A 16,636-nucleotide genomic window follows, 5' to 3' on the forward strand; every position below is an offset into this window, starting at 1 on the left:
CTTCTGATTTGCATATTCGTCACCGGTAACTCCGAAATACAGTAGGAATACAGACAGAAGACATCAGCAGTTTTCACTTCTGCACGAAGGCCTTTCACTTCCGTTAGTGAGGCACGGGCAGAGAAAGAGGAGAGCAGGTTTGTGTCCCACACTGCGATGCTCTCTGGACCAGCGCAGCGTCTGCCTGGCCGGTCCTACATGATATGGCAAGTAAAAATAATGCGGCTGCTTTTGTCTCGTCCTTTCCAGCCTGTTCACAGCAACATTCTTAAGCCACATGTCTGTGTGTCGAGGTTGGTAGATAGAGAAGCTACCATTCTGTTTGGGTGTATCAGAATGTCATTTGATTTGGGTTTATCAGCCAGAACAATAAGCCTGTGTGTGTGTGTGTGTGTGTGCTGTAGGAATGGCCACAGTTGTGGAGAATACACAGGGCATTTTCAGAGCCATGAAGCTATCCAGGACTCTTCTGACCAGCACCAAAGAAAGTGTACTAACAGGTAAAAACCTCCCTTTTATTTTTTAACGGTGCTCCTTTAAGCTGACGTCTCCATTTGCTGTCGTACGAGCTGCTTGGTAATGTGTGTGTGTTGATGTGGATCAAAGCAGAGTGTTTCACCTTCAGCTGATAAATGTGGCCTTATATATTTAGCTGTAGACTCTGTCCTCCAGGCTCACAGCACTTTTGTGCTTTATCACATTCAGAAAAGGAAGAAGGCATTTATTTCACCATTTAAAGTGCTGTGTGACTGAGTGTGGCAATTCCTTGCTGGCTATAAATCACAGACTGGATGAGTCAGGTTACGAAATATGTCTGAGAGGTGGATTTTAGAAAGTTTGAACTGCGTTCAGTGGGTTGTAGCCAAAGTCCAGCGGCCATTTGTTTATCTGTTTTGACCAAATCAATCCTGAGAAATAGGGGGTGAAGGTTCTTATAGGTAGTGGAACAGTGCTGGAGAAGGCAGACAGACCTAGATCTAGGAGAGAGAGAGAGAGAGAGACAGAGAGAGACAGAGACAGAGAGCGAGAGACAGAGAGAGAGAGAGAGAGAGAGAGAGAGAGCAGGAATTGAAATATATGAGCAATGCACTCACGAGCAGGGAGAGATGGAAGCCAGGGAGTGTGTATGTGTGTGTGTGTGTGTGTGTGTGTGTGTGTGTGTGTGTGTGTGTGTGTGTGGCCAGAGCTGTGGGGAGGAGGGGGAGGCGAGGGAGAGAGGTGCTCAGAGTGACGGGGCGAGGCAGCAGGGAGAGGCAGCGAGCCTGTGCGTGTGTGTGTGTACGTCTGAGGAGCGGTGTGTGTGAGCAGAGGGATGCAGTCATGTCTCTGTGAGAGGGAGCCGCACAGCAACCGTAACCATGCTGAGCCCCAAGATAAAACAGGCACGCCGGGGTAAGCACAGTCCCTCCTACTCTTTCATCATCCCAGTTCTCTTCTTTTCATTTAGCTAGCTAGCTGTCTGTCTGTCTGTCTGTCTGTCTGTCTGTCTGTCTGTCTGTCTGTCTGTCCTGCAGTCCTGTCCCCTCCTTTCTTTCATTATCTTTCTTCCGCTGCAGAGCTGCTTCTGTCCTGTGTCTCTAATTTGTAATAACACCATCAATATTGCTGTCATGCTTTCCTTGAGACATAAAAAGGGGTGTAACAGCAGCGTGCTAGCATCAGATCTGTGCAGCACCCATTCAGTAAGTAGATGCTGTTAGCAATAGCCTGAGTTTTCTCATCCTCTGAAGTGTCGGGCCGTTCATATTATGTGCTTGACGCTCATTGAGGGTCCCAGAGATGATGTAATCCCTTCTGTTCCTGGAAAATCTGTTAATATGGCTGCTGGAGGCACTACGCTCCCTCCAACAACGATCTCCCGCCTGGTCACACCTGAGCACATCTGTATCGGTTTAGTGCTGATTTGAGTTAGATTTCCTAGATCGGAGAATGAATCCTCGGGCACGAGATAAAATGTGGGTGATGAATCTCCCTGGCGTCCGCTTCATCCCAGTACGCTGAAGAGACTCTCTGGAGCAGGTGCTTGTGATAGATGGTCCACACACTCTTTCAGGTTGCCTTTTTGGTCCCCCCAACAAATCTAACATTTGCTTGCAGCTTTAATATTATTTGTCTCAGGAATCTACACAGCATAACAGATGCAGTGAAGGAGGAATTCCTGCCATCTTGCCCGCCTTTGCCATCTCTCATTTGCTGTAATGGTATTCTCCTTTGATTAGATTCCAGCTCAACTCTCTCTAAACCTTTAATGTATCATCGTTCTGGGCAATTTCATGCAACATGGGAGGGGAGATGTAAGAAGACAACCGAACCAGCCACTGGTCCTTTTAGGTGTCCCACCCATCATCCTTGGAACACACCATTTGTGACTGGTTTATTCCTAGGTTATGTTACACTCCTACAATACAAAGAATCAGTAATGGCTGCTATCTATGTGGGTTTTATGTTTTTTTTCTTTTTTTCAATTCTTAAAAAACAAAATAAGCACTCTAACATTAAAGCTTAAGATCAGTTTAAAATCCTGTATTTTATCAACCCAGAACAGCAAATTGCACATTTCTGTAGTGCATCTTCATCATCATCAATTTATTTATTTTAATACTGTATGCGAAATTAACCTCTATATGTATCACTGCTATACCCGTGAAAATGTTAAATAGTCTTAATAAAATAAGAAAAACAGAAAAGATGCTGGATATACTGTGGAACTGGCAGTGATTCAACGACATGTCTGTCCAGGTGTAAAGTCACACAGGGCACACAGAGTAAAGTATGTAAATGGGAAATTCTGTGGCAGGAATGGCAGCAGATGATGATACACCTGCTGAGATGGCTGGTGTCCTCATCCTCATCCGTGAAAAATAGTCAAGGAGCTGGAAAACCGTACGTGAGAGGAAAATGGAATGTGGAGCACTGGGTTGCCTTATTCCTCCACTGTTTTTAAAGTGGAAGTTTAGAGCACCAAGTTATTTTATTTGAAACATTTCTGTATCGTTCAAGAACATGTGACACAGTGTGCCATATCTTGAGATCCTCTTCTGCCTCCCATCATTTCAAATAATTCGCTTCAATCAGAACTGCAGGCAAAGAAAAGGGAGGAAGAGATAAAATGAGAGTCCAGACAGAGATGATAAGCTGGGCAGCGGAAATAGGGGAGAGATTTCCGCCTCGGCCCGGTGCAGATACCTTCCCTGCTGTCCTCAGCAGAAAGCAAGATGCAATTAACAGGGAAAGAAGATGCCATTGATTCCCCTCTCCTCTCTCTCTCTCTCCTGTTCATCTCTTCCCCTTTTTTCTCTCCCCAAGGAGCGATCTATAGTCCCTGTTCTCACTCTACACATTGGTGCATGTAGGCTAATGCATAATATATGCCTGCTAGCAAGTTGTAGCAGTTAAGCTGCGACCTGGTTTGAATCAACACCAATTTGGCCAAATAACAAAAAGAAGATTTTATATTAAACCCGCTGATTCAAAATGGAAGTCATGACTTCACCAATGGACTGAAATCAAATTCGCGATCCTCCGCCCAGGAAACAATATCGAGGGGTGGCTGGATTAATGTAATAGGAAGTAAAAATTGAGAAGTAAAAAAGTGATGGTTGTTTCTAGGGAATAACGTGAGAAAATAAATCTCAAAACATCCTTGATTCACAATGCTGAAAGCTAAGTTTGTGTGTTTGTGTTTGTGTGTTAGCACGGTCCAAGAGCATGGTGCTGGGCGAGCTGTCTCGGCTCTCCAGGCCCTGCTCTCCTCTGGATCAGGAGAAGCCTCTGAAGGAGGGCTGGTTGAAGAGGCAGCGGAGTATCATGAAAAACTGGCAGCTGCGCTGGTTTGTCCTGAGAGCGGATGCTCTTTATTTCTACAAGGACCAGGATGAAACCAAGGCACAGGTAACCGTCGAGTACAATCTGTCGCACAAGCATGCCTGATACGTGCTGGATGACGCCATCTGTTGTGTGTTTTTGAGTTAACAAGCTTCCTGTTGTTGTGATACTGACGATGTGGTAACTGCAGTCGCTGCCCAATTGGTAATTAGCAGCGTGTGACCTTTGACTTTTGTGCTGGAAGGATTAAGAATGTAGGCAGGAAGCTTCTCAGGAATAAAGGACATTTCCCTGAGTCACTGCTTCCTCCGTTATTAATACCTCCCTCTGCTGGATGGCAGCCCAGAACTGAGCGTGCTCAGACAGCGTCAGTGTTAGCATGAGCTCCACATCCAGGTCCAGAACCACTAATCGATTTGCTGTTTGGTCTATGGATGCCTTTGATACGAGTGTTTTCCTCATGCCGGTCTGTCACTCTGTCCCTTTCTTTATCTTTCTTAAACAGGGTTGTATTCCTCTCCAGGGCAGTCGGGTCAATGAGCTGTCTGCCAATCAGGACGAGCCTGGACGTCACCTTTTTGAAATGGTTCCAGGTGAGTTGGCTTGGCGACAAAGCTGTTGTGTAAGTGCATCTTGTTCAACAAAAGCCGAATAATCTGTTTAGGACCGAGTACCAAAACCCACATCATCAATAGAGCTCCCTGAGCATCACATATTAAAGGCCCCAAATAATGTAAAACAACTACTTTACACTGGTCTTTTGTGGTCACTCTGCGTCTCTGTGCTAGTCTTGGTCATAACCCTGCAAGTTAAGGCAATGTCTATGCTGAAATGTAAAGTTACAGCTTCCTGTTTAGTGTTTTTAAATCTGTCCTAGATTGAAGGGGGATAAATTACAGCTAAATGTCAAAATGAAATGTCAATCTGGCTGCTGTCAGGCTGTGTTGTCAGAAGATGGAGAGTCAAAGCTTCATGAATGTTTCTGCACGCTGGGCCTGCTGAAGGTCATCTGGAAAGGAGTCATTTCTAGTTAGCACACCTTGACTGAATTTATGGTATTCGTAAACCATTTGCATAAGCTCTATCGCCTCAGACTGCGATTGTGCTGGCTAGATCTGAGGAGTCAACAGTGGTTTAACTTTTATGTTCAACTGGTCCAGTTTGCCTCAGATGTGGGGACATGTGTGTTTCTGGGGGGGCTGCAGAAAAGGATCGAACAGGTACGAGTCATGAATCCTTTCTGCTGATGGCTAACTCTCAGACTGACATGGAGGAGTGGATCAGAGCCATTCGCAGAGCCATCTGGGCCCCTCTTGGAGGAGGTAAGCCTCCACCACAGCCACCACACAGTTGCTCCTTTATACACACAGATATTATGACTCTGATTTACCATTTGGCAAATCTTATACTTTTCCTGTTCTTTTTTTTATTATAGTCATTTTGAATGACAAAGAAACACATGCAAAATTGTTAATCGCCTCTTCATGTCTTTGCTGTGTGGCTGCAGCCATTTTTGGGCAGCACCTGGAGGAGACCATGTTGTACGAGGCCCAGTGTGGCTCTCAGCGTCTGGTCCCTGCGCTTGTGGAGAAGTGTGTCTGTTTCATACGTGAGCATGGGCTCAAAGAGGAGGGTCTCTTCAGGGCCCCTGGCCAGAACAACCATGTCCGCGAGCTGCAGGGTGCATTTGACCGTGGTGAGAAGCTAGTGTTTGACAGGTGATGCACCATGAGGAGGGGATCTTCATAGCAGCTTGACTGGACACTCGTCCGTGCTGAAATGACTCATGTTCACGCTCTTGCAGTTCCACAGATGTCCACACGGTGGCGTCACTGCTGAAGCTGTACATACGGGAACTCCCGGAGCCAATCGTCCCATTCTCCAAGTACACTCAGTTTCTGTCCTGTGCTCAGATTCTTCCCAAGGACACAGAAATGGTAACTTTATTTTGTTTAACAAATGGCTTGTACGATGCATTAAAAGTTGACCCCAGCAATAAACATGTCCCTATTTATTCAAGGGCACAATAGAGCTGAGCAAACAGGTGAAATCTCTTCCTCAGGTCAACTACAACCTCCTTAAATACATCTGCAAGTGAGTAAACACTATCTTGCCATATATTACATTTGTTGTTGTGATTTTACAGTAGGTTCTGTCTTGCTTTTGCTGCTGTGGGCTCAGGTTTCTGGATGAGGTCCAGTCTCATTCCAATGACAATAAAATGAGTGTTCAGAACCTAGCCACTGTGTTTGGACCCAATATCCTTCGACCCAGAGTGGAAGACCCAGTAACCATGATGGAGGGTCAGTAATAACGTCACAATATTTTATATTAAAGGTTACAGAGGCATGATACAGTTCGGGGTACATATCTGTGTCTGTCATCATAAACAGGAAGTTCACAGGTGCAGCACCTCATGACTGTGCTGATCAGTGAACATAATGGCCTTTACCAAGACGAGGAGTCTCAACCGGATACTCAGCTTGTCCGGCAGCAAACTAATGGCCAACGGTGCAAAGTGGAATGGCTCCCGCAAGAAGTCCCTCATCCCCCGTCCCTCTCTGCTGGCTCCAAAACCCCAGATGACAAACCAGAATCATCTACCCTTCCTGAAAGTACACAGACTGATTCAGCCACAGTGTTGGATAAGGGTGAGGAAGGACAAAGTGGAGGAAAAGACAAACGAAAGAAAGAGGAGAGTCTGGAGGGTAAAGCAGAAAGTAAAACTGAAGGAGGGGTGGAGGTTAGTCCCAGTAAGCAGACAAAGGCCCAGCCCTCCTGGAAAACCTCCTTCATGAGTGGCGCAGCATCTGGAGGACCGAGGGCCAAAATTGGGGGGTCAGCGGGAGATGTGTCAGCAGCGGGTGGGAGCAACTGGCTGATGAATGGCCTGTCGTCCCTCCGAGCTCACAGGCGCACCACCTCCTCGGGTGAAAGACTTAAAGACTCCGCTGCATCTCTGAAGGACTCCACCCTCTCCCTGAAAGAGGCCAGTCTGAAGGACATGCAGAGAGACTCGGATGAAGACTCCCCCAAAATGTCCCTGTCCCACAAAGCTCTGCAGCACCGCCTGTCTGCCTATGACAACGTTGGCCCCTCCACCCTGAGCCTCCCTGCTGACTCCTCCACCATCTGGACCTCCTATGAGATCTCATTGGCGGAGCCGCAAGGAAGCAATAAGGCCATGAAACAAGAGAAAACTCCAGAGCTGATGGAGAACAAAGGTGGTCTGGATCACGGCGGCGGCGAGGATAATCACGTACTAGCGAATGAAGATCTCGCCACAATGCTGACAGAGCTCAAACAGGAAATGAAGAAGCAGAGGTCGAGCTACGAAAGCTGCATACGCAAGTATGAGTGAGCCACTTGTCATTTCCTGCCAATCAAACTGACTGAAATGGCTGTAAATTATTTCACATTTCTTTCTGCTTTGCTTCTTTGAGGTTAGACGAATCTTGCTCACAGTACCGTTCGCAAATGAACCGCCTTGAGGAGGAACTGGACCAGGAAAAGAAGAGGTTTCACATGCTAGAGATCCGGCTCAGGAACTCAGAGAGGGCTCACAAAGACGCGGAGACGAGGAACGTTCTTCTTCAGCAGGAGATGGAGGAGTTCTTCAAAACCCTTGGAGATCTGACCACGGGAGCCACGCAGACCAACTAGACGGAACCGGTCTGTTTCATCTGGTCTGTCAGAGGAGGAGCAACCGGATTTTTGGGAAACAAATCCAGCCGCAAAGCTTTTTGAAGACCAAATACCTCTAGTGCAGTACAACTAGCCACTGTGCCCTCTTTAGTACAGCCCTCTTGTGCCTCTACTGATCAGTGCCGGTGCCAAACGTGCTCTTCCAGACCAAGCAGCTCTGTTGTAACCCACCCACAACCTTCCGACTGTAATTATTCAATCACGTAGCGACTTATTTAGGCTCAGTCTTCCCGCGCAAACGCAGCTTATTTCCCTCGGAACACCAGGGTTCATTTTTAGCTCCGAACGTGAAAGAAACCACAGTGCCAGGTTTTAGAATTCAACTCGTTTATTTGCTGGAGTTGAAGGTAAACAGTTCCCATTTCCGATGTTGCGGATTAGTCTGTTACTAGCCTTACACGCCTCTCCATGGGGAGTGACTGCCCGAAAGGCTTTTCTCTTTTCTTCTACATCTACCTGCACTAAAGCCAGAGATAACAACTGTATTCTATCCTTCCTGGTTTTGAGGAGCCAGACAGAGGAGAGGTAAACCACGTTCATTAACCAGGAGCGAGCCGCACCAGTCAGTGACGATGTGGTGCATGAGTCCTAATCCCATAAGTGTATTTTGTGGGCTGATGTGAGGGATTACCGCCTGGAGAAAACAGCAACAAACGGGAGGAAGTGACGCCTGGGAATTTGAGCCATCAATAGCGTCCAAACTTAACATGGAAATTGGCTTTTACCCCCCCTCGATTCTCAGAAATGTATATACTGTACATCCACACTGAAGTTTACTAATCTATGAAATATATTGCACAGAATGAAAATAAAACCCAACTGCATACAGTACTTCGGACTGAAATGTACATATCATAAAATAGACGCTTCCTAGCTTGAAATAAATATATAAATTAAACAATATAGAAAAAGGGGATTTCGATGTGTTTCATTCAGATTATGGGGTGCCGTGACGAATCTTCACCAGCATGTTCTCATGTGTGAGGTAGAACCCAAAAACACACACAAAGGAACTAGCGGAGGGCACCAGCTGCCCAGGGCTGAAAAATCACTCAAATGAATAAGGCCACTTAAAATAAATATAAATATCAGACGGCTGAGAATAATCCTGCTCAGACTGGTGCCGACTCCCAGATACAGCCCCTGCTGTCGCAAGTGAGGGGAATTATTAACATGTTACAGCACCAACAGTCTCCTCCTTACGCCACATTTCTGTTCACCTACGTTCACCCTGTTCTTCCTCATCTCACAGACTGTTACACAGAATTTACATCAAAATGAATGTTAAAATACACCTATTTAACAGTGAGGTTTTTAGGCGGGGGGGAATAAAATAGATATACTGTAGGGTAACGGACCCTTGGACATAATACTACCAAAAACTTGGATAAACCCAGCGGCGCTTTCTACAAGAAAGATGAGGAACAGTATCAAAATAAAATCATCCATTTGCAACTGGATCAACCATGACATCTGCCGAAATGTACCGGTATCGAGAGAACTGGTGTAAATTCATTCAAAACCTCCCAAAAATACAAAATTCCCAAACCGTTCAAAAATATACTGAAATCATATTGCAGTGTTTACATTAAGGTATCCAACTTTAGCCATGGCTACAAAACAGCTATGTCAAGTCCACTCAAGCCCCTCTCTTTGTAAACATACGCCGCGGGTTCACAGCAACACATTTCTTCGCAGCAAAAATACAGTTAGAATGACGCACATTCAAACGACAATCATTCACAGCAGAGGAGAGGGGAATTAAAAACATACTGTACATTAAAAGCGCAGCTCTACAAACTAACACGCCGGGTTCTGTCGAATGAAGCGTCCCCCGGGTGATGAGTAAAGGTTTGCAAGTGTTATCTGCAGCAGGCCAGCGCCCCCAGAGAGGTGTGGCTGTCCAGGCTGCTGTCCGTCTCAGACGTGACGGTGGGGTCGCTGCTCGGGTCGGTGGTCTCCGTGGACATGGACGAGACGTCGTTGGCCGAAGAGGAGGCGGAGGAGGAGGCCTGAGGGGGGCTGTCGATCACTGCGGCACCTGTGCTGCGAGAAACACACGTTGCTGGATAGATCTCAGCGAAACGCACGCGCGTGGCAGTAACAGCAGGTCAGGTGGGCACGTTAAAAACGTTCTGCGGCTGGCTTTTGTTTCTTGAATGCAAATGTTTGATTTTTCCCCCGCAAAACTACTTTTATTAAGATTTATTAAGAAAAAATGTTTGTGTCCTTTAAATAATTTAACTCAAAACCATGTGTGCTTTCTCAGAAATGCTGTAAAAATTCCGGATGAAAGACTAAAAGTTTGACCTTTAAACCCACAGAATGGTTTAGGCTTTCATCGCTACAGTATTTCATCTTTTCTTATTATAACTCAGTTAATAGTTACAACGATGACTCACCTAAAGGCGACGGCTGGCCTCTTATCACACCATTTTTTGTCCACTCCTCCCATTCGCTCACTTCCTTATAAATTAGCACTTTGAATAAAAGAACAGCAAAATCCCAGAGGTCAAAAATAGGCACGGACGTTATTCATAATTCAGGAATATTCAAACTAGGGTGGCATTATTTAAGGTTCACGCGTGAGAAGAATGTGACGGACGTCTTTCAGCCATGGTGCTGTGCATACCACGCGCTCCCGGCAGCATCATGTTTCTAATTTTGACCAACGCTGCTCGTGTGTTGGTCACAAAAAAAGGTAAGGTGGTCTTTATCACCTGGCCAGAGATTAGAATGACCTCATCGTGTTGCTCGAAGTGGTATTTACTCTGATTCTCCAGCCCTCACATGCTCTGCAGAGTCAAGTTCTCCACAGTGGAAAACATTCACCAAGAGGTTTTAAAAGGGGAGTTCAGGTCACCCGACACAGCCCCTGGCAGCTCCAGTGGAGACAGAGACCTCCTCGGGAAAGACTGCGTGTGCAACCAAATGACTGCGTTTACACTTTCACTGGCCGTCCCGGTTGATTTCTGCTCGTGTGGTTTATTCTCGTGCTTTCTATGAATAGAAAAGAGCACTAACGAGGCAGTAATCATTAGATTTGCCCGAGCTGGATGAATTCTAGATAGCTTTACGAGAAATTGTGTTCAGTTCAGCTTAGAACTGCACATAAACACCATCATTCGAGCAGCTAAGCTGAAGCTATTTAGATGTGGATGAATTGTTTCCCCCCTTATCCCGCTGGTTAATGTTCCGGTGTCTTTAATGATAATCGGCACTAGTTTGTGGTAGATAGCAAGAGCCGGGAGAGCGCTTCGTTACTCCATCTGACCTTTCCACTCCTCTACGGTGTGCTCCCGCTCATCCAGCTGTTTGTCCAGGATCTTCGGAGGTGGCTGAAAAGAGAAAAGTGCTCAGGATGGCAGTAATGAGAGAGGGAAGCTTACGTTCTGCCCCAAGTGATGCGCTTTAGATCTCATTTTCTTCATTAAAGGAACACGAAATCCACTTACTGCTTCCACTTCGGCTGGATCGAACCAAACATTAATGTAGGGGTGCTGCAGGGCCTCGTCCACAGAGATGCGCTTTGAGGCGTCAATCACCAGCATCTTGGACAGGAGGTCCCGGGCTTGGCTCGCTGAGGACAACCACGATACACTTATACATTCTTAGAAATATGTTCAAGTTGCATGAAAAGAATGAAGAGCTTTACCTTTCAGCTTGCTGTGATCGGAGTCGGCAGGGAAGAGCACATCAGGGAAGAGCTTCTCAAAGCTGTAGCCAGCATAGCGTGGCCGGTTTTCAACATACGTCCTGACCGACTGGTTCAGCTTCATGAGAAAGTCCTGAGATGGAGTGCCCAACTGCTCGATAACCTTGTTCCACTGGTCGATGTCTGAAGCGTAAATGTTAAAGGAACAGCCAACGGACACACCGGGTGTGGGTGAGTGTGTAGTCTGCACGCAGAGCAACGCGAGACGTTTCCCAGAACATGAGCAATGATGTGGATAACCTTCACAAAGAATGGCGTGATGACACGGTGATTGACCAATGACGGGGAAGGATACGATCAGTGCCAGGGAACAGCACACTTCCCCTGATCATCTCAGCCACTATGCAGCCAACTGACCACACATCCACTGGAGGTGGGAGATGAAATGACGGGGGAGGTGGGCATGCAAACAAAAGGGTGAGACCAAGAAAAACCAAACTGATGAGAGTGCAAACAGCAGCGGAATGGTGGGGTCTGGAGATGAAACTCAAGAGTGCACAGCATGAAGCGCAAACGTTTTACGGGGATCATTCGGAGGAACCGGCAGCAGCTCCAAGGATACAGTCCCTTCCCGGGAAGAGGATTTTATGTCGCACCATTTCTGCTAGTATGCAGCCCACAGACCATATGTCCACTAGTGAAGTGGACCAGCATAACACACAAGAGAATGCACAAGAGTAGCGTTAGTTGTTAGCAGGTAGCTCGTTAGTTAGCCATTTGAAGAATCTCCACTAGATATCGTCAACATGGGGTTAATGTGGTCATATCAGCATTACTTTTTATAAAAATAAACAAGCTGATGGATACGGCAGAGTGGTAATCACTAACCATTAGCCCGGTAGGGCATGCCCAGGATAACCTCCGGTGCTCTGTAATAACGTGTAACCACATAGGGTGTCATGAGAAGGCCTGTGGCAGCTGTCCGAGCCAAGCCAAAGTCCAAAATCTTCAGCGTGCAGTCTGACTTGACAACTATGTTGCTCGGTTTGAGGTCCTGGAGCAGAAGGCACAGCAAATCTTAACAATTATTTTAAATGCGACACGATTAAATGACACGACCTCAGTTACGATAGCTGGCCGAAGCTCACCCTGTGAATGATTCCAGCGGCGTGGAGGTGTTTAATGCCGCACAACATTTGGTACAGGAGATAAGACAGCCGCTCATGATCCAGCTCCATTTGTATGACCTGACACAGGTTGGCGTCCATCAGCTCCATCACCAAATATCTGGCAAAGACCCAACAGAAGCATTTAAAACACTGGAAAAACAGGAAGAGGTAAAGAACCTGACAACTACAGACATAAATCTAGTTACTTACACGTCTTGGAATTCTTCAAAGGATTTTTGAGGGGTAAAAACATTTAAAAGGCCAATTATCTGTGGATATAAAATGACACACATGAGGTTTCAACCCACAAATGCTGTTAGTGCCTTGCTGGGAGGCTAAATGCTTCAATATACCTGCACACTTACATTTTTATGATTGACACATTTCATGAGCACTAGCTCCCGGTACGCCCTCTTGGCGTGGGTTTGATTTTGAAACGGCCGACTCAGCTTTTTGATGGCAACATTTCGTTCGAGGATTTGATCATAAGCAGAGCTGGAAAACAAACCAAATGTGGTCAAAGCATCGGACGCTACTGGAGCGCTACAGCATTAACAAATCGATCCATGTTGTACTTTCCTAATGTGTCAAATTAAAACGGCTTGTTAGATGTTAGAAAGGTGATATTTCGCCAAGCAGGTGTTTACTTAATTTATCTGAGGTCCCAACACTCACCACACGATTCCTTGAGCTCCCGAGCCAATAGGTCTTAGGTTCTGGTATCGCTTTAGTACTGTGAATGTCGAATCCCCGACATCTAGGCTGTAGAATTCTCTCTCTCTCTTGTTCTTATTCATGGCGAAATCTTCCAAGGCTGCTCTCTGAGCATCCAAAAATGTCCTCTGCGCGCACAAAGACAGACACAAACGTTTAGTCCTGCCAGAGGGGCTAAACTGCAGCCCGCACGATAGCTGCTGAGTAGGCCGAGGCTAAATCCTGGACCGGAGAAACTATCAGGATTCAGTTAAAAAGGCGATGTTGAATTTCACTGCGGGCGAGCGCTGCTGTCCCTTATCTCAGAGACAGGCCAAACACATGGCGGGACGGATCCGATCAGCAGCCGCAGCAGCACAGCAGGCCGCTGGGAGGTCTGCTCCATCAATGAAACACAACTCCCCGAGTGACTTTCTCACACTGCAAAAGCGAGCCTGGCGATAATTCCCGCAGAGTTGGGCCCGTGCCAAAGATTCCTGCCAGACCTACAAGCAGGACTTCCACAGGCCGCTGTTAAACAGGTCAGGTTGCACCTTTAGCTGGCGAACACCGCTCGCCCACAGCACGGAGAGTCTGGTTCTCCAGGGGAAGGGTTTGTTCTGACAGGAAATAACACTCAGCTAATATTGTAAAACCGGAGAGAACGCTCTGATTCTGCGGTTCTTATGTAAGCTGTGTGATCGGCCCTCTCTGTTCTCCCACTCTCCCCGACGCGGTCCATGTGAGGGCTGGAACAGCCAGAATAAAATGAGTCACGTCTCCTTCTGTTTCTCCAGCGTCACAAAGACGCACGCCGGCGTCCGCCACCCTCGCATCATGAAAATAGACATGCCGTCACTTTTTTTTCTTCACAGGAAGTAACTTTGACTGAAAGGAACTATCACACTCAGAATGATGATGATGAATGACTGGTGTGTGTACTGGTTCGTGGGAGCATCTGTTTGTATAAAACATCTCTGGGATCCATCTAATAAAGCATTACAGTTTTAATAACAATCATACTGAAATCATCAGTTGGAATAAGTGTTCATTTAACTAGAATCTAATGAAGATTGACGTGTAACTATTTAAACAGCACAGATAGTTGTTCTTATTCCCCCTTCTCATGATTCCCCCCCTCTCATGATGCTTTCTCTAGATTAGCTGAGCCAATTTGATCAATATTCCTGAAAAGACAAGCTGAAATTGAGTTTTTTGACTTCACAGGCACCAACAAACATTACTGTTGCAGGAATGCAAAGGACACGTGTTTGCTATCGACAAAAACATACTGCACTCGTCAGCTGTTTAAGATTATTAGCAGAGAGGACCAAAATTCTAATGGGAAGAGGAAAATTGGCAGCCGTGCGCATATTTACGGGGCAAGAGTCTCATTTATTCACAGGCGCGCCTATGGAGCTGATCACCAGTCCACACGTGCAAAGTGTCAGCAAGGCGAGAAAGTCACCACAATTGCGGTCAGAGCTCGCTGCGTTCGCCCGGCAGGGCGGGAGGGGGGGCAGGGTGCAATCGACAGCGATCCGTTATCGTTTTTCGCTCCGTGTCAGCGTGATCACCTTGGACACACGACCTCCGTCTTCGCAGTATGTGAATCAATGCGTGTGGCACGCCACAATGCAGCGAACCAAATGGCACAGAGACCCAGTTCGTGGAAGAAGCGGGCCTGTTGTCGAAGCGCTGCGCGCCGGTGCGCGGAGACACCAGCTGCCGCCTGGCTCCGAAAGAAAAGGCACGTATAGCGCGGCATGCGCACGAAAAGACAACTATGGTGGACAGTGAAGCTCAAGCGTAACACCTCTATCAACCAGCAACGTGCACGGAGGGTCCTACGACCCTCCCCCCACGGCCAAACAATAAGCACGTCACAGAAGCAGAGGTGCGAATATCCACCTTACCGCTGCTGTTCACGCACAAAAGTCGATCCTCCGCCCTCCGATCGGTGCTGAGAGGTCCCGCAGTTGCGAAGGAACAGTCTTTGCAGCCGGTGAAGCCGAATTTCGTCCGCTTTGTGGCTTAAAAATACATGACCTCACGGGGCTGACTTGCCTACGTCTCCATCTGGCTGCTACTGACAGGCCGGGGCGCGCAGTGCGCACTGGGCATGCGCAAGAGCTGCGCGTCACTCCCCCACGGAGACACACCCACATAATCTATCTATCTATCTATCTATCTATCTATCTATCTATCTATCTATCTATCTATCTATCTATCTATCTCTCTATCTATCTATCTATCTATCTATCTATCTATCTATCTATCTATCTATCTGTTTGGTGCAAAAAATGGAAAAAGCATTCTATTTTTGCCTATTTTTATTTTTTTAGATTAAGGACAAAGTTTGCATATTTCTAAATGTGAGCAGAATGAATTCGGTCCCCGTGGGAGTAGGATACCACCCGGATTTAAATGGCTGTTATGTTATTAATGCTGTATTGTGAGAGTTTTTTTTTTCATTTAATTGGCGATGTTTGTTACAGGCAGGTTCCTTAAACAGGCTAAAGTGTCCATTTTGAGGCACATAACTCAAAATCGTTCCTTTTGGACTTTATTCATCGTTTAGAGAAAGGTAACAGGAAGTCGCGGTCTAATACCATTAAGTAAATGATGTTAACTTGCTGCTGAGTAGTTTAAATTTTCCCTGCACCCACCTGACTGCCCTGGGTCTTAGTCCTCCTTGTCCCTGCGCACAACCCGGCCCCTGCAGAGAACCTTCGCGCTACACCCCAGCATGGATCCGCGACCCAGCATCGACGCCCGCAGTGAGCAGATCCGACTAACGCGGTTTCTTACCCCTTGTTCGAAGAGAGACCGCAGTGTGATGATCATTGCAGGCGAGCAGCTCGACAACAGCAAGCCTCGGTGTGCACGTCCGGCCTCGCTCGTTCGTCCTTCACCGGCTTCTTTGTAGCGCACCTATGCTGCTGGGATCCGCTGCACCTTCGGGCGTCAGACGGATTAGTTAAATCGGTCTCACTTATCTGATCTCACGCCACCACGCTATTGGTGGTTCTGACCTGTCGCGGTCTAAAGCCCAATCCAATTAGGCGTTTACAGGCGAGAAGCTAAGAATAGTGCCAATTACAGTAAAAAGTTTCAGAGCTGTGCTGCTGATGAGCGAGCAGATGAATGGGGCGCAGGAGCGGAGCAGCGTTTGGTGACAGGACGGGGAAACGCAGCATTGCGATGATCACAAGGACTGATCCGGATCCGTGGTGGGAGCGCTGACAAAAGACGCAGGATCGGTTACGTGTGGTGCCAGGTACCGTTTTCAGGCTCGTTCCTTTACTGACTGGTTTATGTACAGATTGATGAATTCGTTCCCTTATCCGGCGCGAACGTTTATATTCTCTTCATTGATCGTTTAATTTAAGGCGCAATGGGACCTTGTTGAGATTCCCTTTAAAGGTCCTGTCCAGTCCTCATGTTCAGTGTCAGCCAGTGTGTGGAAACTGACAGGATGCTATTGCTGTGTCTTTAAACTACACGACGGTGGCTTCATTTCCATACTATCATTATTGCTTCCTCAAGACTGCAGTGATGCTTTGGCATTTTGGACTGAAGTAAGAAA

The 16,636-nt window shown here is 46.9% G+C and overlaps 2 protein-coding genes across 8 annotated transcripts; one reads left to right on the plus strand and one right to left on the minus strand.

The window, feature by feature from the left end:
- Positions 1 to 62: 62 nt before the first annotated feature.
- On the plus strand, positions 63 to 8,446 carry arhgap22 (Rho GTPase activating protein 22). 5 transcript variants are annotated; one of them, XM_057047284.1, is made up of 11 exons: positions 63 to 206; positions 405 to 500; positions 3,695 to 3,891; positions 4,331 to 4,418; positions 5,031 to 5,147; positions 5,333 to 5,543; positions 5,630 to 5,762; positions 5,846 to 5,919; positions 6,007 to 6,128; positions 6,219 to 7,176; positions 7,274 to 8,446. In XM_057047284.1, exons 2-11 carry the CDS (start codon positions 407 to 409, stop codon positions 7,314 to 7,316), a joined length of 2,037 nt encoding a protein of 678 aa, XP_056903264.1. In that variant the 5' UTR covers positions 63 to 206; positions 405 to 406; the 3' UTR covers positions 7,317 to 8,446. The 5 variants fall into 5 exon arrangements, with proteins under 5 accessions (XP_056903264.1, XP_056903260.1, XP_056903261.1 ...); XM_057047280.1 differs by having other exon boundaries at positions 64 to 206; positions 7,269 to 8,446; XM_057047281.1 differs by having other exon boundaries at positions 64 to 206; positions 4,349 to 4,418; positions 7,269 to 8,446.
- mapk8a (mitogen-activated protein kinase 8a) lies at positions 7,841 to 16,033 on the minus strand. 3 transcript variants are annotated; one of them, XM_057047319.1, is made up of 12 exons: positions 15,859 to 16,033; positions 13,030 to 13,196; positions 12,720 to 12,849; positions 12,565 to 12,623; positions 12,334 to 12,472; positions 12,074 to 12,239; positions 11,541 to 11,612; positions 11,186 to 11,368; positions 10,986 to 11,110; positions 10,805 to 10,868; positions 9,933 to 10,010; positions 7,841 to 9,571 (listed from the first exon to the last, which is right to left on the minus strand). In XM_057047319.1, exons 1-12 carry the CDS (start codon positions 15,892 to 15,894, stop codon positions 9,393 to 9,395), a joined length of 1,398 nt encoding a protein of 465 aa, XP_056903299.1. In that variant the 5' UTR covers positions 15,895 to 16,033; the 3' UTR covers positions 7,841 to 9,392. The 3 variants fall into 3 exon arrangements, with proteins under 3 accessions (XP_056903299.1, XP_056903298.1, XP_056903300.1); XM_057047318.1 differs by lacking the exon at positions 11,541 to 11,612 and adding an exon at positions 11,808 to 11,879; XM_057047320.1 differs by lacking the exon at positions 11,541 to 11,612 and adding an exon at positions 11,808 to 11,879 and having other exon boundaries at positions 9,420 to 9,576.
- Between the last annotated feature and the right edge of the window lie 603 nt (positions 16,034 to 16,636).

The sequence above is a fragment of the Takifugu flavidus genome, chromosome 11, assembly GCF_003711565.1.
Source record: "Takifugu flavidus isolate HTHZ2018 chromosome 11, ASM371156v2, whole genome shotgun sequence".
NCBI classification, from domain to species: Eukaryota; Metazoa; Chordata; class Actinopteri; order Tetraodontiformes; family Tetraodontidae; genus Takifugu; species Takifugu flavidus.

Excerpts from the sequence above, each read along its gene's own strand:
- arhgap22 (XM_057047280.1), top strand. The coding sequence starts at position 407 with ATGGCCACAGTTGTGGAGAATACACAGGGCATTTTCAGAGCCATGAAG. Across the intron at positions 3,892-4,330 it reads AGGATGAAACCAAGGCACAG|GGTTGTATTCCTCTCCAGGG; the intron begins GTAACCGTCGAG and ends TTTCTTAAACAG. Across the intron at positions 5,544-5,629 it reads GAGAAGCTAGTGTTTGACAG|TTCCACAGATGTCCACACGG; the intron begins GTGATGCACCAT and ends ACGCTCTTGCAG.
- mapk8a (XM_057047319.1), bottom strand. The coding sequence starts at position 15,894 with ATGATCATCACACTGCGGTCTCTCTTCGAACAAGGG. Across the intron at positions 12,473-12,564 it reads TTTGAAGAATTCCAAGACGT|ATATTTGGTGATGGAGCTGA; the intron begins GTAAGTAACTAG and ends GGTCTTTGCCAG. Across the intron at positions 11,613-12,073 it reads CATGCCCTACCGGGCTAATG|TGGATGTGTGGTCAGTTGGC; the intron begins GTTAGTGATTAC and ends TCCCACCTCCAG.